Here is a 23,926-nt window from a genome sequence, read left to right as displayed (position 1 = left end):
GTGTTGTTTTCCCCTGAATGCATGTTAAAAGGACAAGGCCAACATATTAGATATCACAGCATACATAGTAATGAGATACAAAGCATGCAAATGTATAACTAGCTCATTACTTCGTAGGTTAAATAACGCAGCTTTTCGTGAACAAAACAGACGAGGCTTTTTAAAACTGACACTTACCCTCTGTTTTACGAAATTGCAATAGCAGTTTCCAGCACGGGGAGCCGTGCTGAATGGCCCGTGCTGCTCCCAACGCTCACAGGAACTCAGTGAGCATCGGGAGCAGCGTGAACCATTCAGCGCGGCTCGCTGCGCTAGAAACTGCTCTCGCAGTTTCGTAAAAGGAGGCCTAAGTACAGTATTTGCTAATTCCCACATTGCCAGGACTAAGGGGGCATGCAATGAAGAGAAGACTCGGAGTGGATTAAAAACACACTGGTGAAAATATTTCTTCACTCAACGTGTAATTAAACTCTGGAATTCGTTGCCACGGAATATGGTGAAAGTGATTAGCTTAGCAGGGTTTGAAAAAGGTTTAGCTAACTTCTTAAAAGAAAAGTCCAGGGGGAGTGGCCTAAGGAAGATGGCTGCGGGAGTCTGGAGCTAGACGCCACGGATGTTCCCTGACTGCTGTTTCTTTTTCTAAAGTGGAGAAATGGTGAAACGAAAATCCAAGCTTCGGATTTTCCCTGACGAATCCTTACCAGCAGCAACGGGCCCGATGGACGCCTTCCTTCAGCGAGGGACGCCAACACAGCCGGAGGCTTTCTCGGCTGGGAGAGACATGCTGGCTGAAGCGTCGCAGCTCTCCCTCGAGGCAACATCTCTGACCCCGGAAGAGCGGAGTCCTCCGAGTCGCCCGGGGGCGTTTGTCCGATTGACTGAAAATCAAAGTCCTCCGAGTTGCTCGGGGGCGTTTGGCCAGTCGACGGTGGAGGAAATGCACCAGGGTGTTTGCTCTCCAGGCATGCTGAGTTCGGAAGTCGGCTCAGTAGGAGGAGGAGTGAAGCCACTATTATCTGTGCATTCGGAGGAGCTGGGACAGAAACTTCCTCAGGATTTCCTGACATTAACTTCATCACCTGCTGAAGTTCCAGGTACTTTTTCACCAGAGGTTCTGGGGGCTGAACTGACACCAATGCAGAGGCCCAAGGTTTTCAATATGGAGACAATTTGGGAAGCAATATCTAGTTTGCAAATCTCTTTGGGAACTCAAATGCAGCAACTTACTACACGTTATATCTCTGTTGTGTCTGAAAATTTGGAAATGAAAAATAGGATATCCAGCGTTGAAAATAAAGTGGATGGATATGAAACTAGATTAAAAACAGTGGAGTCCCAGGCTTCGGCCTGGGTAAAAGACAGTGGAAACCTTAATTTTAAGGTGGAAATGTTGGAAAATATGACTAGAAGAAGTAATCTTCGGATTATTAACTTCCCAAAATTACCACTTATTTCAGCGCAGGATACATTTAAAAAATATTTGAAAGAAGTTTTGAAAGGTTCCGAAACCTCCTATCCGCCTCTCACTAAAATTTATTATTTACCAACTAGAACATCTGTTCAAAAACCAAACCAGCAGAATTTGTCTGCTGATAGTTTGGATTTGACAAATTTCCTGGAGAGGTCAGGTGAAGAGATACCGGCAACTGCTACGCTATTTGTACAATTTGCTATAGATGCTGACAGGGAATGGATGCTTAAATTGTTTTTCAAGTTTAAAGATGTTCCATTTATGACTAAAATAGTGAGAATGTATCCAGACGTGTCACGAATGACCCAAAAGAGAAGAAAACAATTTCTTATTTTGAGACCAAGGGTTCTGCAATTAGGTGCGACGTTTGTACTCAGATTCCCCTGTAAATGTGTAATGACCTATCAAGGGAACAGATTTATTTTCTTTGAACCTCTCAGCAGTTGACAAAATTTATTTCTGCTAAAGAGCAAACTTAAATTCTTGAGAGAAGTTCAGTCTCAACCTGCTCAAGTATAAGGTTTTTGGTTATGTTCTCTCCCGCTACCATTTTCATTTTTCTTTGTACTATTTGATTAAGATTTCAGCAATTTTAAAGCTTTCTCCCCCATGGATTGAGGTCTAACGATACAAACCAGTAAAAATTTATTTTGTGTTTAATGTTATGCCGTATGAGAAAGGGAAAAATTTTGCCTTGATTCCTTTATTTCAATTGTAAATGTTTATTATTACCTATTGTCTCATTTTAATCTTTGAACTGACTTGGATTATTTTCTTGTTTTGACTAATATTATGTCAATACTATAAAATGAAAATAAAGATTAAAAAAAAAAAAAAAAGAAAAGTCCATAATCCAGTAAAAATAAATGAATTGGAGCATGCATTGTAACGACTGAAGGAGAGGGGAGGCGGGAGGAAAGTTTTTATTTGCTAGCATGATCAGAAGATACATAAAATAAAACAAATCTAGTTACTTTCTTTAGTTTTCAAAGTTTTAAACTGTGGGATACTAGGTTAAAACCAATAATGCATTGCACTGATAAAGAGAAAACCAAAACACGAAGTCAGTCGGCCAGTGTAATCCAGTGATAAAATAATGATGGATTTGTTTGTGTTTTGTCTTCTGTTACAGGCTGCAAACAGTTATCTGAAGGATCAATGGTTTCACTCCTTGCAATGGAAGGTAAGGTTCCTGTTCTACTCTTATCGCACATGTGACGGAAATACAGCTATGCTTCGTTTTGGTGTTTTTTCCTTTGGCACTGAAAAGAGCAGAAACTGAAAGTTCACTTAGGGACAGATGAACTGCAGGGTGTCTGAAGAGAGCTGAGCATGATCTCTGCTCCTTAGCTAGTATTATTCTAGACATCTACATGTGTAAGAATTAAACCTCTCCCGCCCCCCTTTTTACAAAACTGTAGTGTGTTTTTTTTTAGCGCCATCCGCGGTGGTAACAGCTCCAACGCTCATAGGAGTTCTATGAGCGCTGGAGTTGTTACCGCCATGGGCGGTGCTAAGAACCATTCTACGGTTTTGTAAAAGGGGGTGGGGGGTAGGGGAGTTAAGTAAAGTGAACTTTAGGTCCCCGCTGCTCAATGCGATTTTGAGGAAGCTTTTCAAAACCCGGACAAAGGGCCGGGTTTTGAAAAGCCATCCGTACCCCCGGACATGACCTCGAAAAGGAGGACATTTCTGGGGAAATCCAGATGTCTGATAGCCCTATGAAAACAGCCGTCTCTCTTACGCCAGTGTGTATCTCTCTGGACTCAGTAATGTTAAGTATTAAATCAACCTTGAAGCTGGCGAGGAGAGTTGGCAGTAGTTTATCGCTGTCAGAGGCAGTTTATTTATTTATTTTATTTATTCAATTGTCTATATCGTTCTCCCAGGAGAGCTCAGAACGGTTTACTCAAGCATTTTTCCCTGTCTGTCTAACTAAACTAAACCTTGGGTTTATATACCGCACCATCTCCGCAGATGCAGAGCTCGGCACGGTTTACAGAAATAGGGTGAGAGAGAACTCCAGTGGGGAGTTTAAGAGTAGGTGTAGAAGGGAGGGGTGGAGGGAGAGGCCTAAGAGGGGAGAAGTGTTACAGTTTTGAGAATAGCCAAGTTTTTAGGTGTTTACAGAAAAGTTGGAGGGAGCTTGAGGTTCGGAGCGGGGAAGTAAGGTTATTCCAGACCTCAGTGGTTCTAAAGGGGAGGGATGACCCAAGTTTGCCTGCATGAGAAATACCTTTTGTGGAAGGGAAGGATAGTTTAAGAGTTTGGGAGGGTCTGGAGGAGGTAGGGGTTGGGGAGTTCCAGGATAGAGGGATGACGGCAGGAAGGATGCCATGTAGGATCTTGTAGGCTAGGCACGCACATTTGAAGTGGATCCTGGGGATTACAGGGAGCCAATGAAGCTTAGATAGAAGTGGCGAGACGTGATCAAATTTGCTTTTCGCGAAAATAAGTTTGGCCGCGGCGTTCTGAATCCGCTGAAGTCTGTGGAGGCTTTTCTTGGTTAGGCTAAGGTAGATAGAATTGCAATAGTCCAATCTGGAAAGGATGATGGATTGTACTAGGACTGCGAAGTGTTTTTGGTGAAAATAGGGTCTGACTTTCCTTAGCATGTGAAGGCTGAAGAAGCATTTTTTTACCAAGGATTGGAGATGGTCGTTGAAGGATAGAGCAGAGTCTAAGGCAGGGGTGTCCAATGTCGGTCCTCGAGGGCCGCAGTCCAGTCGGATTTTCAGGATTTCCCCAATGAATATACATGAGGTCTATTTGCATGCACTGCTTTCATTGTATGCTAATAGATCTCATGCATATTCATTGGGGAAATCCTGAAAACCCGACTGGATTGCGGCCCTCGAGGACCGACATTGGACACCCCTGGTCTAAGGTGACACCCAGAACTTTGCTTGAGAACTCGAGCTGTAATGAGGATCTGGAGGACAATGGGATGGAGGAGGGTAAATGGTTTAATTTTGGGCCGAGCCAAAGGAGTTTTGTTTTGGACTCGTTCAGTTTCATTTGAACTGTGAGTGCCCAGGATTGGAGGTTTGATATGCATGAGGATATGTTCGTAGAGAGGTTAGTGAGGTTCGAGTCGGTCTCAAGAAGGACGAGGATGTCATCAGCGTAAGTGTAAAGAGTTTCAAGGGGGGATACCTGGGGCAATGGGGGGATTAAGTGACTTGCCCAGGGTCACAAGGAGCAGCATGGGTTTGAACCCACAACCCCAGGGTGCTGAAGCTGTAGTTTTAACCACTGCGCCACTCTAGAAACCAAAGTGTAGTAAAAGTGAGCCAAATCAGGACAATCAAGCCATTGTGACATCACTGATGAGATTGTCTCTTAGGCATTGGTGGAATGAGGCATTATGATGTCACAATACCAGCTCTGGTTATCAGAGGCTGAAAATGTTCACACAGTCAGTTTATTCAATTTTCTATACTGTTATCCCAATAGAGCTCAGAACGGTTTACATGAATTTATTCAGTTACTCAAGCATTTTCCTTGTCTGTCCTGGCAGGCTCACAGTCTATCTAATATACCTGGGGCAATGGGGGGATTAAGTGACTTGCCCAGGGTCACAAGGAGCAGCGTGAGTTTGAACCCACAACCCCAGGGTGCTGAGGCTGTAGTTTTAACCACTGCGCCACACTCTCCCTACAGTTTCTCCAAACAGGTTAGTTTAGCACATACAGTGACAGGAATGAGCCTCACTCCTAGCCAGGGCTTTTGGAGTATGATCTCAGCCTATCAAAATTATTGCTGACGCTCACTATAAAATTTCTATTCTGCCAAAGAGAGCTTCCCTCTGGAGTTCATTTGATGCAACAAATATAGGCAACTTATCTCAGAGTAAGAAGGGCATTGGGATGATAGAAGATGCACAATTGCACTCTAGAGATGCAAGAAAGTTAAGGCCCAATTTTTATTTTTGTTTCATGTGTTTGGTCTTGCTTGTTTTTCATATATGGATATGACGGATTTGTGTCGCAACCATAGTGTAAGAGAGATGTGGGGGACGGGTTATGGTCAGTGAGAGAGACTCATTCTTGCATTTTTATTTGAAACTAGTCTTTAAGCTCGTTACATTAATGGTTGCTAGAATAGATGTGTGTATCTGTCTTTCTTTCTGTCTCTCTCTTTCCTCGGCTGTCCAGCAGCACCCCCTTCCCTGCTCCCCCTGTCCAGCAGCACCCCTTCCCTGCTCCCTCTGACCAGCATCCGCTAGCCCGGGCAGCCTTGTGGCTTTTGCTAGGCTGTCCCACCTCGCATTATCAAAGTGGGCCGGCCTAGCAAATGCCCCGCAGCTGCAAAATGAAACCGCGGCTGCTGCGTTTGCTGATATGGGGGTGAGCAGAGGCGTCACGGCAGCGCAGGAAGTCAGCCGGTATCGGAGATCGGGGTAGAAGGCAGGCGGTGCGCATGTGCAGCACGGAAACACACATCAAGGCGGCAGGGATCACAGTATCGTAAGTGCACATAAGTATCGCCTTTGCCGAGTCAGACCATAGGTTCATCATGCCCAGCAGTCCGCTCCCGCGGCGGCCCCCCAGGTCAATGACCAGTGATCCTTTACTAAGACATTTTATCCTGTATGGTACCCCTCTAATTACCATTCAATCCCCTTTTCCTTCAGGAACTCGTCCAATCCCATTTTGAACCCTAAAATCGTACTCTGCTCAACCACCTCCTCTGGAAGCGCATTCCAGGTGTTCACCACCCTCTGAGTGAAGAAGAACTTCCTAGCATTTGTTCTGAATCTGTCTCCCTTCAATTTTTTTGAGTGCCCTCTAGTTTTTGTTGCCCCCGCCAGTCTGAAGAATTTGTCCCTCTCTACCTTCTCTATACCCTTCACGATCTTGTAAGTTTCTATCATGTCCCCTCTAAGTCTCCGCTTTTCCAGGGAAAACATAAAAACCGTCAGCTAATATTTTATGGGAACTTAAGATAACTTAAAATAACTGTGTGCATGTTAAAAATAAAAATGAAGAAAGAAATAAAGCCATGGTGGCTCTTACCTAGTAGAGACAATCTGTAGCGCTCTGAGCTGAGCAAAACCGAAAGTAAATCTGGCTCGAAAAACGCCGGCAATTTAAAAAGAGGATCACATGACAAGTGCCGTAGTCACACCCTTAATCATAAGCAAAAAGTGGCACGAAAAAAAACGCTAAAGAAATCGATGGTCACATGAATTAAAATCCGATTAAAAATCATCTAATATAATAAAACCCTAAGCCGCGCATGCGCACTCTTACCTGCGTGCTCCTGTTTTCTGTGAGCTGTAGGTCTCTTGCAGGTAGGTGTGCGCATACACGCCTAGCTGTGCCAGTGGCCTGCCTGCTCTCCACCTCGCGCAGTCCGGAAATAATGCCCTACAGCCCGAAGCTTATTTTCAACTCAAAAGATGCCACGATGGCTCCTCCCACGAGCCGCTCCTGCGTCGTTGAAGGCCTCCGACACAGGCGCAATCATGAGAGAAGCCACCTGGCACCCTCAAACCCAAAAATAACATCCGACCTAGGAAACTTAAATGTGTCAACGGGACCGCGGGAAGGGGGGGGGGGCAAGGGACTAAGGGAGCCACGGCGCTATCCTGTCGGCTCCCAGACACAACCTACTCCTCCCGCGGCCGGACACTGAGCTCCACAGATGCAGTGTGGGCAAACCAGCTCCCCGCGGCCCAGCAGAGACCCCACGCCAGAGTGCGTCGGCAACCGATGCAGAAGTCAGCTCCCCTGGAGCCCAAATCCCACCAGCGCCAGACGGAAATAGATACGGTAAAGGGGAAATGGGATCTTGAATATGGTTAGGTAAAAGGAAGGGAGAAGGGCTACTGCTGGACAAGGGGAGCAGGGAAGGGGTGCCGCTGGACAGGGGGGAGAGAAAGAAAAAAAGAAAGAAAAGAAAAGCCTAAGTCTACACATCTATTCTAGCACCCGTTAATGTAACGGGCTAAAAAACTAGTAAATCAATAAAAGTAGAAGGTCTAAAAACAACTCACACACATTGTGAAGATGGTATACTTGTCCTAAATTGACATAGCCGGTGGGCCAGCTCTAGTAGACATTTGGTATTTTATCGCGGGCCAAATACAATTACACTGAGGGTCAGATTTGGCCCGCGGGCCTGCTTTAGACCTTGCCTGGGCTCATGTGAACTTTCTAGTGTTTAAAATGGCCTCATGTTGGACAAAGGTTGGTGAGATAAGTTTCCCCCATGAAAGTACATTTCTGGAGGATCATCTAACCTCTGGCATGGCTTAATCCTAGAAACCAGAGCTCTTCGGTTGATTGTAGACCAGAGTTTGAGGCTCTCAGATGTCTCTTGAAATTTTGGAACTGACGGGCTGCCTGTAGAGAAAGGGCCCTGGGCTGGGAGAGGGGATGGGGGGAGAGGGAAACCTTTGGCTTGTTTTTAAAATCTTGACAGATCAGCAAGGAAACTGTTTTTGTTCTAAAGTGTTTGACATCTGGCAGACCAGCTTCTTTATTTCGTGGCTTATCAAGATGCCGTTCTGTCCAGCTGAACCTTTGTTAAAATACAAGGAAGCGGTGAGATCACTCCCTTTTGTTTATGTAGGATGGTGTTCTGTGTTCAGAGATGGTTAGCCAGCTGATTTTGTACTGCTCGTGAAAGGCCGGAATGATGATCACGGTGGAGCGGTTTTGCACCAGCCACTCTCTTTAACCTGACCTTAAAGAATGGACATTATTTAGGGGGGGAGGGGAAGAGGTTTAGTGAATTAGGCCCTTTGTGATAGGACACACTTTTTTCCCCCTTAAAATAAGGGGTGCGTCTTATACGCCAATAATCTAAATTATGAGCTCTTCACCATCCGTCCTACCTCCTCTGCCGCTGGAATCCCTGGTGGTCCAGAGGTGCAGCGGGCGGGAGCGAGCTTTCCGCGCTCCTGCCCCGCTGCTAACCCGGTCGGTCGGTGGCTGCAGCGAGATCGGGTTTCTTCAGCTGCTGAGTGGCACCGAGCAGGAGCGCGCTTTGGTGCTCCTGCTCGGCGCTGAGCGGCTTCCAGACTTAGCTCCCGCAAATTAATACTACTACTACTATGAATTACTTCTATAGCGCTAGCAGACGCACGCAGTACTGCAGAGTCGCAATGAAAAAGAAAACAGTCCCTGCTCAAAAGAGCTTACTTTCTAGGAGCCAGTCAGGAAGCCGTTCAGCGCCGAGCAGGAGCACCAAAGTGCGCGCCTGTTCGGTGCCGCTCAGCGGTTAAAGAAACCCAATCTCGCGGCAGCCACCGACCCGACCGGGTTAGCAGCGGGGCAGAAGCGCGGAAAGCTCGCTCCTGCCCGCTGCTCCTCTGGACCACCAGGGATTCCAGCAGCAGAGGTGGTAGGACAGACGGACGGACAGGGCAGGGAGGGGGGACAGGGTGGAAAGCCTGGGAGGTAAAGGAGCTTTGAGCAGTGCCTGGCAGGGAGGGGGCTGGGGGCTGTCAGAGCCTGACAGGGGAGGGGGCACTGTACACGTGCATAAGTATTTTTTTTTCTTAAAAACTATTTTTAAAAAGGGGGTGCGTCCTGTGCGCCGGCAAATACGGTAATTTTGAACTTCAACAATCAGCTGGAAGTAGGGTGTAAAAAGAGCTTTGCAGGGTGAAAATGTTTCAAGCTAGGATCCGTTGTAATTAAAAGCTAACATAGGCCATATGGTCTTAATCTGCCTTTATTTTTCTATCTACTGTAGTTCCCCTAACTATGCCATCTACTACCCCTTTCTGTCCCTTAGAGATCCAATACACTGGTCCCGAGCTTTCTTTTCCCAAGGCGTTGTGTTTTTTTTGTTGTTGTTTTGTCTTTTGCTGGATTGATTTCTTCCCAGGCTAGGCTTTGCTTTGTACTTGTTCACTGGCAGACATTTGTTTCTGGGATTATTAAACTGGAGAAATAGAGGCCGAGATGCGGTTAGAGGAGGGTGGGGGAGTTCTCCTGTTTTCTGAGCATGGGGGACGTGCTTCATACATCTAGTATGGAATGGAGTAGGGACTGTCCGGAAGGAAGGAAGGAAGGGAGGTGATGCGCCAACAGTGTTGAATAGGGAAGATTTTTATTTTTTTTTTCTAGTCAGCATTATTGAGTAATCCCACCCTGTTTTCCCCGGAGAGGCACTGCTTCCAGTAGGCTAGCTTTCTAATAGAAATTAGCCATCACATTTAGAACCTAAGAATAGCCTTACTGGGTCAGATCAAAGGTCCATCAAGCCCAGTAGCCCGTTCTCACGGTGGCCAATCCAGGTCACTAGCACCTGGTCAAAACCCAAGGAGTAGCAACATTCCAGCATCTCAAAGAATAGCAAGATTCCGGAACCCCAATGAGAGCAACATTCTGAAGCTCGGATTGTGATGTCATAATGCCTCAGAGCCAACCTCATCAGTGATGTTACAATGGCTTGATTGTCCTATACTTGGCACACATAAGAGCATAAGAACAGCCATACTGGGTCAGACCAATGGTCCATCAAGCCCAGTAGCCCGTTCTCACGGTGGCCAATCCAGGTCACTAGCACCTGGTCAAAACCCAAGGAGTAGCAACATTCCAGCATCTCAAAGAATAGCAAGATTCCGGAACCCCAATGAGAGCAACATTCTGAAGCTCGGATTGTGATGTCATAATGCCTCAGAGCCAACCTCATCAGTGATGTTACAATGGCTTGATTGTCCTATACTTGGCACACATAAGAGCATAAGAACAGCCATACTGGGTCAGACCAATGGTCCATCAAGCCCAGTAGCCCGTTCTCACGGTGGCCAATCCAGGTCACTAGCACCTGGTCAAAACCCAAGGAGTAGCAACATTCCAGCATCTCAAAGAATAGCAAGATTCCGGAACCCCAATGAGAGCAACATTCTGAAGCTCGGATTGTGATGTCATAATGCCTCAGAGCCAACCTCATCAGTGATGTTACAATGGCTTGATTGTCCTATACTTGGCACACATAAGAGCATAAGAACAGCCATACTGGGTCAGACCAATGGTCCATCAAGCCCAGTAGCCCGTTCTCACGGTGGCCAATCCAGGTCACTAGTACCTGTCCAAAACCCAAGGAGTAGCAACATTCCAGCATCACAAAGAATAGCAAGATTCCGGAACCCCAATGAGAGCAACATTCCAGAGCTTAGATTGTGATGTCATAATGCCTCAGAGCTAACCTCATCAGTGATGTTACAATGCCTTGATTGTCCTATACTTGTCACCCATAAGGGCATAAGAACAGCCATACTGGATCAGACTAATGGTCCATCTAGCTCAGTAGCCCATCCTCATGGTGGCCAATCCAGGTCACTAGTACCTGGCAAAAATCCAAAGAGCCAGCAACATTCCATGCTACCGATCCAGGGCAAACGGTGGCTTCCCCCATGTCTTTCTCAATAACAGACTATGGACTTTTCCTCCAGGAACTTGTCCAAACCTTTCTTAAAACCAGCTACGCTATCTGCTCCTACCACAACCTCTGGCAACGCATTCCAGAGCTTGACTATTCTCTGACTGAAAACATATTTCCTCCTATTGGTTTTAAAAGTATTTCCCTGTAACTTCATCGAGTGTCCCCTAGTCTTTGTAACTTTTGACGGAGTGAAAAATCGATCCACTTGTACCCGTTCTACTCCACTCAGGATTTTGTAGACTTCCATCCTATCTCCCCTCAGCCGTCTCTTTTCCAAGCTAAAGAGCCCTAACCGTTTAAGTTTTTCCTCATACGAGAGGAGTTCCATTCCCTGCATTGTTTAATAGATTTATCTCCTAAACAGAAGTTTCACTAAATCTAATACTGGTATTATGTCCACTCTTGTGTAAAATGTTATATTTTAATAACTTGCATATTGTAATTTGCTGATTGTTCAGCTCTCTTCGGTGTGAACCGCCTAGAAGTCGTCTAATTATGGCAGTATAGAAGAATAAAGTTATTATTATTATTATTTACCCTCTTGGTTGCTCTTCTTTGATCCTTTTCTAATTCCGCTATATCTTTTTTGAGATAAGGAGACCAGACTCCAGGTGAGATCGCATCTTGGAGCGATACGGAGGCATTATAACATTCTTAGTCTTGTTAACCAGTATGCAGTAAAGTGCCCACACCCCCCCTGTCGGAGCTCTTTAAAACTAAGTTTTCCCGTGGCGCGCTTGTGTCTTGCGCTGAATTGTCAGCGCTCGATTGTCAGCGCGCTGGTGTCTGGCGCGCGATTGTCCCATCACCCGACAGACAGGGAAATGCCTGAGTAAATTTATGGAGACCGTTCTCAGCTCCCCTCGGAGAACAGTATAGAAAATTGAATAAATATAAATAAAATTGCCCTGGGCCATTGATGTTTTGAGGCAGCTGCAGGATGTGTTAAGATATATTCCAGCAGTGTCCAGTTCGGGCGCTAGAGCTGGGTGTTTTACCTTCCGCCATCCTGCAGCTCTTCCTTTAAGTACCTCTCTCAGCCTGTGCAGAAGGGATACTAGCGAGAGGAGCTACAAATGCTTTCCAATGTAATCTCAAGTGTTCCTCTTGATTCTTCTGTTTTATTCACCCTGGCATGTACTTGTGTGCTTGTGGCTTAGCCGAGCAGCTCGTTTCCCAGACAATAAGCGCGGAGCTCCTGAATCTATGGAATCTCGAGTGTTCCTAATTCCTTTGAAGCGACGGCTGCCTCAACGAGGCCGACTGGCAGTGTATCTCGGCGACCTTGAGGCCTGCATTCCTTGTTTTGAGTCATAATATCGTAAGCATCAAAGCTTCATATTTTTTTTTCTGAGAAGCAGGCCGGCTTGGTGCTCTCAGCTGGTGAGCCGAGCTTCCTGTAGCTAACTGAGGGTTTTCTTTTCTCTGAGGACTCTGCGAAGACTCTAGTTATGTGAACAATCATTCTAGTATTCCGCGGGCCATGTGTTCGTCACTTCACTGATGGTTTATTGCCAAAATTACGAGACAGAGGCAATAAGGAACATTTGCAGAGAGACGAACTAGAAGAAACATAGAAGATGACGGCAGAAAAGGGCTACAGCCCATCAAGTCTGCCCACTCTGCTTACCCACCCCCTGTCTATGCCCTAATGACCCAATTTCCTAGAATCATAGATGCTTAGGACAGGTATTGAATCAAAAGATGGCTTTGTCTCCTGATCAGATTTAGTTTCAACAGGCCTATCAACTGGCCTGAACATTGAGTCAAGGTTTATTAAAAATTTGATTAATCGCCTATCTACATTCTAGGCCAGGGGTAGGCAATTCCGGTCCTCGAGAGCCGGAGCCAGGTCAGGTTTTCAGGATATCCACAACAAATATGCATGAGATAGATTTGCATCTCAAGGAGGCAGTGCATGCAAATCCATCTCATACATATTCATGGTGGATATCCTGAAAACCTGACCGGAATTGCCTACCCCTGTTTTAGGCGATGTAAAATACAATGCAATTTAAAAAAAGAGAGAGAATACAAATTTAAAATATTTAACAAATGCTAGGACAAAGACAAAAAACAAGCACACAAACAGGAGACAAAAGGATTGGGGGGGGGGATGTGAGAGATAGGGGTGACCCAAGTAAGTACCTACGCCTGACTTGTTCATGCATTGGCCATATTCTGTAACAGCGCGCCTACATTTTAGGAACTCCCACAATCTGCCCGTGCTCCTCCCCTGGCCATGGCCCTGTTCAGATGTGTGCACTGGAACTGAAGCGCAGCACTTTATAGAATGTGCCTACCAAGTTGTGCGTGTAACTTTTTAAATAGTGCCAATTGACATCGAGTGTTAATTGCTAATGGTCAGCGCTGATTAGGTTTGTTAAACAAGGTGTGCGCAGATCGACTGTGCCCACCGGTTTGCGCACACAGCTTAAGGCGCCATGTATGGTTGGCGGGTAGGAAACAGAAGGTAGGAGTGAAGGGCCACGACTCGGACTGGAGGAGGGTCACGAGTGGGTTCCCGCAGGGCTCGGTGCTCGGGCCGCTGCTATTTAATATATTCATAAATGATCTAGAAACAGGGACGAAGTGTGAGATAATAAAATTTGCGGATGACGCCAAACTATTTAGTGGAGCTCGGACAAAGGAGGACTGCGAAGAATTGCAAAGGGACTTGAGCAAACTAGGGGAATGGGCGACGAGATGGCAGATGAAGTTCAACGTTGAGAAATGTAAAGTATTCCATGTGGGAAGCAGAAATCCGAGGTACAACTATACGATGGGAGAGATGTTATTGAATGAGAGTACCCAAGAAAGGGACTTGGGGGTAATGGTGGACATGACAATGAAGCCGACGGCACAGTGCGCAGTGGCCGCTAAGAGAGCGAATAGAATGCTAGGTATAATCAAGAAGGGTATTACAACCAGGATGAAAGAAGTTATCCTTCCGCTGTACCGGGCAATGGGGCATCCGAATCTTGAGTATTGCGTCCAATATTGGTCACCGTACCTTAAGAAGGATATGGCGTTACTCGAGAGAGTTCAGAGGAGAGCGACACGTTTGATAAAAGGGATGGAAAACCTTTCATACACTGAGAGATTGGAGAAACTGGGACTCTTTTCCCTGGAGAAGAGGAGACTTAGAGGGGATATGATAGAGACTTACAAGATCATGAAGGGCATAGAGAGAGTAGAGAGGGACAGATTCTTCGAACTTTCGAAAAATAAAAGAACAAGAGGGCATTCAAAAAAGTTGAAAGGGGACAGATTCAAAACGAATGCTAGGAAGTTCTTCTTTACCCAACGTGTGGTGGACACCTGGAATGCGCTTCAGGAGGACGTAATAGGGCAGAGTACGGTACTGGGGTTTTGTTATTGATGTTGCTGATATGTTGTTCATTGATTGTTTCAAGTTGACCTAAATAAAGTTTAAAAAAAAATGCAACTCTGGATGTAACGGACCATTATAACGAAATTATACTGTATCTATCAAAATAAATTAAGTACCGTGGAATGTAATAAGATGTTGAAAGGTCCTCGGTGATCACTACTCATATGCAGGATCTTCCTGCTTCAAGAGTTGGCAATTCTACAATTTACCCAAATGGGTAATAAAGTGTGAAGACATCCTAGGGCCCTGTGTGTGTTTAATAGCCCAAAGCAACGTGCAAAAAAAAATTATTAACACTTTGAAAATCCTTTCTTGAAGTGTGCTCTGTGTAGAAAATAATTGAAATAATTTTCCAAAAGAGTCTAAACTCCTAATAATAATAACAATTTTATTCTTATATAGGCAGTTCACAACAAGGTGAGCTAATACATGGGATACAGATAAAATACAAATTAGAATAATGGACTTAAAAACAGATAAGACAGAAAGCATTTACAATATAATGCAGAAAATACCGGCATGGCAGGGAAAGAAGTAAAGCACAACAAAGAAAAATGGGGAGACCCAATGATCCACAGTGAAAACAATCCACTGATGAAAACAAAAACTGTGGATACAGATGTTCTGGAGATAATTTATTAAATACTGACATATAAAACCAATTTAAAAAGTATAATGATAAAAAGTATTGTGATAAAAATCCAACTGGACCCTACAGGGTCCATGTTTCTCTTTATCATTAACACTTCTTATCTTTCTATCTTTTCATCTTTTTATCTTTCTCTTTATCATTATTCATCATTACCTCTGCCTTTTAGGACCCCTGAGGAAGTTGTGTTCGCCAAAACACGGACCGTGGAGGGTCCGGTTGGATTTTTATCATAGTATTTTTTATCATTGTACTTTTTTAATTGAATTTTCATGGTTTTATATGTCAGTGTTTAATAAATTATCTCCAGAACATCTGTATCCACAGTTTTTGTTTTTGTTTTCATCGAGGCAAAGAAGTAATACATAGAACAGATAAAATACATCAAGTTGAATATAAGGAACTTGATTGAAAAAATGAAGCAGAATGCATTAAGATATCATCCTATCAAAGAGTTGAGTCTTGTCTAAAGTGTCACAGTATCATGACAAAATACGGGAGAAGTTTTACTTATCTTCAGAATGGCAGTAGTGATGGTTTTTGTCTCCTGCGTGTGAATAAATCCACTGTCTTTATCTGCGTCGTTTACCGTGAAAGCCTGAAATGCGAGGGAACGCCTGGGTCTCCCTCATCTACTAAAGACAAACAATTCTGAACGATGAGTGCAGATAATATTTCTCATTTCTTGGCAAACCTTGGTGTAAAACAATCTGATACATTGCTAAGATATTTCCTGGTTACATTTTGCTATCATAGACTTCACAGTTCATGCTTGTGTCTGGATATTTAGCTTATAGAAACTCTCCTTACACCTCCCAGCGCAACATTTTCCCTGCTTCCCCACTCGCCACCTACCAGATGCTTTCAGGGGACACAAATTTTAATCATCCCTGGACCTTGAACACTGCATGTCTAAGCTTTGGCCCGTCCTGGATGTGCTGGCTTGTAATTATTTCCTCTGTTCAGTGTATTCTAAGCACATCTTATAACTGGGGTTTATAATTGCAAACCTTCTATGTGCGGACTTTGCAAGATTCTCAAAGCAGAAAAACATGTGGACTTTTGCTTTGACAATTACTTCAGGAAACCTATGCAAACACATAGATTTTATACTTAAAATTAGGTGGAGATGCTTGAATGTTGAAAATCCCTGTATATACTCAAATATAAGTCGATCCGAATATAAGTCGAGACCCCCATTTTCCCTCCAAAAAGGAGAAAAAATGGTTAACTCGAATATGTCAGGCGGCTTAATATTCAAGTGCCTTCACTGTCAGGCTCTGCACCCAGCCCCCTCCCCTGCCAGGCTCTGCACCCAGCCCCTTTCCCTCCCTCCCCTGTCAGGCACTTCACGCAGCCCCCTTCCTGTCAGGCATGGCACTCAGCCCTCTTTCCTCCCTCCCCTCCTCCCCTATCAGTCTCTGCATCCATCCCCCTCCCTCCCAGGCTCTGCACCCTGTCCCCACTCCCTGCTTTGTCCTCGTACCTCCTCTGCCGATCCTTGGTGGTCCAGAGGTACAGCAGGCAGGAACGAGCTTTCCGCGCTCCTGCCCCACTGCTAACCCGGTCGGTGGTGGCTGCCGCGAGATCGTGTTTCTTCAGCTGCTGAGTGACACCGAGCAGGAGCGCACTTTGGCGCTGCTACTCGGCGCTGAGCGGCTTCTTGACTGGCCCCTGCAAATTCTTGCTAGAATTTGCGGGAGCCAGTCAGGAAGCCGCTCAGCGCCAAAGCATGCTCCTGCTTGGTGCCGCTCAACGGCTGAAGAAACCCGGTCTCACAGTAGCCACCACCGACCAGCTTAGTAGCGGGGCAGGAGCGCGGAAAGCTCGCTCCTGCCTGCTGCACCTTTGGATCACCAGGGATCAGCAGAGTAGGTACGAGGATAGGGCAGGGAGGAGAGACCGGGTGCAGAGCCTTGTGACGGCCTGCAGTAATTCTGGGAGGGGGGTGCTGGCCCGATATAAACCGGGACCCCTATTTTTGGGCCAATTTTTTGGCCCCCAAATCCCAGTTTATATTTAAGTATATACGGCATGTGAATTCAAATTTATCTGCACATCTCCTTCAAACTCCCTCCACCCAAAGGAATGCTTCAAGTGTGTACAGGCTGTAAATGCATAGTTTTAACCACTTACTGTGTGGGTCGCTGATGCAAAGCCCAGTTTTTCCCATGGAAATGTGTTTCAAAAATTATCCTCTGTATAAATATGAACAGTACAGGTACCAGAGCAAAAGGTAGCAAATAATACTTTAGGTAAGTTCGAGGAAAAATTAAAGGCAAATGTTAAATTATACGATAACCGGATCAGAGCTAGCGAAATGCAACATATGTACTCGTACATTGCCTGTTGGATAGTTCATCCACGAACAGTGCAGCGCTCGGCCTTTAGTCGTATGACAGTCACGAGGTCATAAAAATGGATTCTCCATTGCAAGATTGCGCCATTGAAGAACAATGTGCAGTAGTGCGCTTTCTTTGGCCAGAGGGAGTGAAACTTGTGGAAATTCACCATCAGTATGGACATAGCATCATGAATCAACGAAAGGTTTAAGAGGGGTATAAAGGTTTAAAGTGGGAAGAACAGGTGTAACTGACAAAGGTCATTCTGGTCGCCTATCAACATCATGCACACAAGAGCACATTGACAGGGTAGATGCCTTGATTAGATTGGCTGCAAATTTGGATATCAACTATGGATCTGAATTTGCCACAATGCATGATGACTTGGGATACAGGCAAGTCTGCACACGGTTTCCCTAACAACTTACTGATCTGCACAAGCAACAGCGTGTGGAGGTTGCAACCCAGTTTCAGAGATGGTATGAAGAAGATCTCATCTAATCTAATCTAATCCTTAGGTTTGTATACCGCATCATCTCCACGTTTGTAGAGCTCGACGCGGTTTACAGTAGGAGAAATAGGAACGAACTACAACAGAGGGTTAGAGGTAGAAGTGTGAAGAAAATTTAGAGGACTTGGGATGCCAAGATATAAGAGTTTCCTTGATTCCTAAGTTGGAGGGAGACTTACATTTTTTGAGAAAAGCCAGGTTTTCAGATGTTTGCGGAAAACTTGGAGAGAGCTCAAGTTCCGAAGAGGGGAGGTAAGGTTGTTCCAGAGCTCAGTGATTTTGAAGTGGAGGGAGGTCCCTAGCTTTCCTGTGTGGGAAATGCCTTTTAGTGAGGGGAAGGATATCTTCCATTATACACCACATACTTTACAGAAACTCAGCCACTCCTCTTATCCAAGGATCTAACGCAGCTGGAAAAGTGGGCCGAAAAATGGCAAATGAGCTTCAACGTAGGGAAATGCAAGGTCATGCACGTGGGGAAAAAGAACCCGATGTTCACTTACAAAATGGGGCGGAACACTACTAGGGGTCAGTAACCTGGAGAGAGACCTGGGAGTGATGGTAGACGCAACACTGAAGGCATCGGCGCAGTGCGCCACGGCCTCAAGGAAAGCTAACAGAATGTTGGGTATCATTAAGAAGGGTATCACGACCAGGACGAGGGAAGTCATCATGCCGCTGTATCGTGCAATGGTGCGGCCGCATCTGGAGTACTGTATCCAGTACTGGTCGCCGCACCTCAAGAAGGACATGGCGGTACTAGAGGGAGTACAGAGAAGAGCGACTAAACTGATAAAGGGAATGGAAAATCTCCCATATACCGACAGATTAAAGCAGCTAGGACTTTTCTCCCTGGAAAAGCGGAGACTTAGAGGAGACATGATAGAAATCTTCAAGATCCTGAAAGGCATAGAAAAAGTAGACAGGGACAGATTTTTCAAATTAAGGGGCACCACAAGTACAAGGGGGCACTCGGAGAAATTGAAAGGGGACAGGTTTAGAACAAACGCTAGGAAGTTCTTCTTCACTCAGAGGGTGGTGGATACATGGAACGCGCTTCCAGAGGCTGTGGTAGACAGGAACACATTAAATGGTTTCAAAGAAGGTTTGGATAGATTCCTAGAAGAAAAAGGGATTGAAGGGTATAGATAGATATAGACCACTGCTCAGGCAATGGGCTTGATGGGCCACCGCGGGAGCGGACCGCTGAGCAGGATGGGCCTCTGGTCTGCCTCAGCGGAGGCAACTTCTTATGTTCTTATGTTCTTAACTCTTCTCTGAGGCATGGTCTACCTCTCACAGAACTCTCAACAAGATATAACTAAACCTACCCTCAACAAAAAAACCTCAAATATCGGTGTATATTCCACTAGGAGTCAAAACCTGGAATAACCTCACAGAAACAATCAGCACAGAACCCAACCACACCTCATTTCAGAAAAAATTGAAGACCGTTCTATTTGATAACTCTATTTCCTTTCTTTTCTCCCCTTCTTCTCATATTCCCCCATATCATATGTAATCTTTTTCTCATTACATTGTAAGTCGGCTTGAGCTTGTGCAGGTATGCACAACGCACAGATACTAGATTGAAATGTCACCGGCGACGATCCAGAGAGCAAAAGTCAAGGCATGATGAAGTAAAGGAAGCGGTGCTCACCTGGCTTCGGGAACAGCCCCAAAACTTCTCTGAAAGAATGCAGAAGCTAGTTGAACGATACAACAAATGTGGAATATATGGGGATATGGGGAATATGTGGGAAAGTGATATGTTCAATTGCTCACAGTTACTTCTATTAAAGCCGTTAAATATGTTTTGCCTTTACTTTTTGATTTACCCTTGTATTTTTGTTATTGAGGTAGAATTGGTGGGATAAATCCTGGTCTGCCCCCAAATCCTGGATTATTTCAATGTAAAGTTTCTGTTTCTCTTTTCTTTGTAGGATGAGCATAACATCTGTAAATCCAGATGTTCCTGCTCTCTACCCCTCACTCCTGTGCATTGGAGAACGTTTTGCACTGTATTGCGTAGGTTTTATGGAGAGAGAAGGCATGTTCCTCTGCCCGGTATCCTATGGGAACGCTCCTGCCCTCCTAGAATTGGAAAACATCTGAGAATCGGAAGTGCTTTCAGGTCTTGGGGGAGAGAGAGATAGCGAGAGAGACAGCGGATAAGCTGGGTTGTCACTGATTAACTAGTGTGTGCAGAGAGTGAGGGAAGAGCAGATCCGATCCCTGCTCCTGGCACTGACTGTTTGGGGCTGGCTTTATTGAGGCTTTCAGCGAGGCACGGAGGAGCAAGGAAGACTCTTGACAGGCAGAAGCCAAGGTAAAGAACCAGGATCCCCTTCCTGTATGTTTCACCTTTAGTGTTACTTTTCTATCAGAAATGTAGTTCAAACCCCCCTTTCCTTTATTTCTAGTGAGTGAGTATTTGTCTCAATTCTGTCTTTGTGGTTTTTATTCCCCAATTTTTAATGTAGATTGCTTAGAAATACTTATAAGCGTTTTATCAAATTTTTAATAAAACTTGGAAACTTGGATCTTTGCTTTTCAGGAGGGGGGGGTAAAACATCTCTGAAAATAGCTGGGAGGTGAAAGTGAGAGGAAGCGGCAGAGCTGGAGATTAGGAACTGCATGTGGTACCTTGTGACTATAGCACAAGGACCATGTAGCCGTTATGGCTCTATGAGACTGCGCGTGGAAGTCACTTGATTATTTCATGTTTGGATTTTACTGTACCTTTGGAAGCGATGCTCAGGTTGCATTAGCTAACAGCTTTATTAGATGTCAGGCACTATGACTACTTCTATTTATCATTTCTAAAGCACTGAAAGGCGTACGCAGTGCTGTACCTGTGCATTAAGCATGTAATAGACTATCCCTGCTCTGAAGAGCTTACAATCTAGTTTAGACAGACAAACAGTACATATAGGGCAGGGGTAGGCAATTCCTGTCCTTGAGAGCCGGAGCCAGGTCAGGTTTTCAGGATATCTACAATGAATATGTATGAGATGGATTTGCATGCACTGCCTCCTTGAGATGCAAATCTATCTCATGCATATTTATTGTGGATATCCTGAAAACCTGGCCTGGCTCCAGCTCTCGAGGACTGGAATTGCCTACCCCTGGTATAAGGGTTGGGGAGTTTCTTACAGGGAGAATAGTAAGATGAACATAAGAATTACCACTGTTGGGTCAGACCAGTGGTCCATCGTGCCTAGCAGTCCACTCCTGCTGTGTTCAAAGACTAGTGCCCTAAGACCAGCCCTAAGTATCTTATGGGGAGTGGGAGTTAGAAATTCAAAGTAGCCTCGAAGAAATGAGCTTTTTGCTTTGATTTGAATACTGTTAGTGCTGGAGCCTGACGTAATGACTCGGACAGGCACACGACGCAGCAAGATAGAAGGGATGGAGTCTGGAGTTGACAGTGGGGGAGAAAGGTACAGATAGGAGGGACTTACCAGATATTGTGAGGCTGCCGAGCGAATGCACTTGTAGGTCCGTAAGAGGAGTTTGAACTGAATTTGGAAACAGAAACAGAAGGGGAGCCAATGAAGTGATCTGAGGAGAAGCACACAGAACGTTCCTGACCCGAAGATCGTATATTAATAATATTTTATGTATATATTTGCTTATTTGTTGATGTGAGAAAATTCATTGGCCCGTTATAGTTAAGATTTTTTTTTTGAGAAATACATGCCTGGTAAAGGCCACTGGCCAGTGGAGCTGTTCAAAAGATGCAGGCAAGCTTCTCCCGGAGTGATATCGATTGGACCGTCTCTGACCATCTGGCATGTTTAGAGGGCCTGACTAGCAGATGCTCCGCGATTAGGGCAACTGGTTCTAGCGAGTTGGCTTTTTTTTTTTTTTTTTTTTGAGGTGGGAGTAAAGGAAAAGGATCAGGTGGAGACTTGGATCCTGGCTTAACACTCCCCGCTGTTCCAATTGTTAAGTTTCCAAGTTTTATTTAAAATTTGATTAAACACTTATACAAATTTCTAAGCGATTTATAATTAAAAGCCAGGGAAGACCACTTAGGTCATACAGGACTAAAAGAAGACTGTTCACTAACAGGAACAAAAGTAGATGAAGAGTAGAACTACCCTTGTAATAGGAAAGAAACAATGAAAGGAAAAAAACAAAAGGAAGGGTAAAATGGTAGCTATTATCTTCTATTTATCATTTGTCAGTCATTCCCTGGTTATTTAATTGCTGTAAACCGAGTCAAGATTTCTCAGAATGATGACTCGGTATAGAAAGTTAAGCTTTAGTTTAGTTTAGTGTAGCCTAAAAAGGCTAACTTGTCACTGTGACTGTGGAGAGGTTAATTATTTGGGGGATGGACCCCATGTTTGCCACTAGCTTCAGCTCTGAAAAGAAATCAAGTTTCAAGTTTATTAGTTTTTAATATCCCGATCATAAATAAATATCTGACCGGTTAACAATAAAATTTAAAATAGGTTAGAAAGAACTAGTTGTTTGGTGTATTAGAAAAATTAGAGAAAACATATAAAACATGTACTGACAAACCTGAAAGTGAGGATGAATGGGGAGGAAGGGAGAAGTTACATAATATTAGAAGAAATGAGATAGAGGGAAGGGATAGGACATGAGGGATGAGGGTGCATGGTATAAGAGATACGCGCTGAAGTAAAGGTTAGTTTTGGGAAAAAGATAAATAAAGAAACAAAGTAGAGATTAAGATTTGTCAAAGGCATCTTGAAATAGGAAAGTTTTAAGATTAGTCTTAAATTTTGGTAAGTGAATTTCATCCCGGAGAAATTGAGGGAGAGAATTCCATAATGTGGGGGCAGTTATAGCAAAATTGGTTTTCCTAGTATAGTAGGATTCTTTTAAGGATGGAATGAAACTTTGGGGTATTAATAATTTATCGAGAAATAAGGGTAAGTGGGAGAGTTTGATTTTAAAAGAGAGCAGTATGATTTTATAAATTATACGGTGGGTGACAGGGAGCCAATGAGCCTCTTTAAGAAGAGGGGTGACGTGTTCGAACTTACCTATTTTGTAAATGAGTTTAATTGCGGTATTTTGTATGAGTTGCAAACGTCGAAGTTCTTTTTGGGGTAGTCCATTTAAAAGAGAATTACAGTAATCTAAGTGGGAAATGACTAAGGAATGAATTAGGATATTAATCGAGTCAGTATTTAGAATAGAACTGAGTGAACGGATGATACGTAATTTAAAGAAACAAGTTTTTACAACTGAACTTATATGGTCATGAAAAGTAAGCTCTCTATCCAAGGTAACGCCTAGTAATTTTATTTTAGTATCCATAAGTAATGGTGTGGATTTGATGTATATTGTTCCTGGTAATGTTTCGGATTTTTTAATGGGGAGAAGGAGACCACAGGATTTATCAACGTTGAGTGAAAGTTTATTAGAAAAGAGCCAATCACTTATGATATCTAATTTGGTATTTAGATCGTTAATATCTGAAGGGTTTAAAGTATTGATCGGGTAAAGCAGCTGTATATCGTCGGCATAAGCGAAAATTGAGAATCCTAATGATTGGGCAAGAGAAAGAAGAGGGGATAGAAAGATATTGAATAATAGCGGGGATAAAATAGAGCCCTGAGGAACTCCAAAAGTTTGAGTTACCGGAGAAGAAGTTTGGTTTTTTACATGAACTTTAAAGTTACGTTGATGAAAGTAGGATATAAACCAGTTGAGAGCGTGACCTGTGATATTACAATCTGCTAATCTAGATAAAAGTAAAGAATGGTCTATGGTGTCAAATGCTGCAGATAAATCAAGGGAAATTAGTATAACCGATTTTAGGTGATCGTGAAAGTATTGTATAGTTGTAATGAGACCAAGTAACGATAATTCAGTGGAATGTGAAGTTCGAAAGCCAGTCTGATAAGGATGTAGGGCATGTGTTTGATCGAAGAATTCTGACAATTGAGAATGAATAATTTTTTCGGTAACTTTAGAAATTAAAGGCAAATTGGCAATAGGACGGTAGTTGTTAGGTAAAGAGGGATCAGTGTTGTATTGTTTAAGTTTTGGGAAAACTAGAGCTGTTTTCCATGCAGTAGGGACGTAGCAATCAGAAAAAGATTTGGAAATCATTTCCCTTAAATAAGGACCAAAAAAAGAAAATAATTTTTTGAGAAATAGTGGAGGAAAA

At 44.1% G+C, this 23,926-nt stretch overlaps 1 protein-coding gene across 2 annotated transcripts in view; it reads left to right on the top strand.

The window, feature by feature from the left end:
- CMIP (c-Maf inducing protein) overlaps positions 1 to 23,926 on the top strand; it is a 317,564-nt gene that overhangs the window by 187,388 nt on the left and 106,250 nt on the right. For both annotated transcript variants that reach the window (XM_033942720.1, XM_033942721.1), the window contains exon 3: positions 2,604 to 2,654. In XM_033942720.1, coding sequence (XP_033798611.1) covers positions 2,604 to 2,654 — 51 coding nt within the window. The remainder of the gene's footprint in view (positions 1 to 2,603; positions 2,655 to 23,926) is intronic.

This window comes from Geotrypetes seraphini, chromosome 4 (genome assembly GCF_902459505.1).
Source record: "Geotrypetes seraphini chromosome 4, aGeoSer1.1, whole genome shotgun sequence".
NCBI lineage: Eukaryota > Metazoa > Chordata > Amphibia > Gymnophiona > Dermophiidae > Geotrypetes > Geotrypetes seraphini.
Note: the sequence above shows the minus strand (reverse complement) of the source record. Positions and strands in the feature narration are given on the sequence as shown.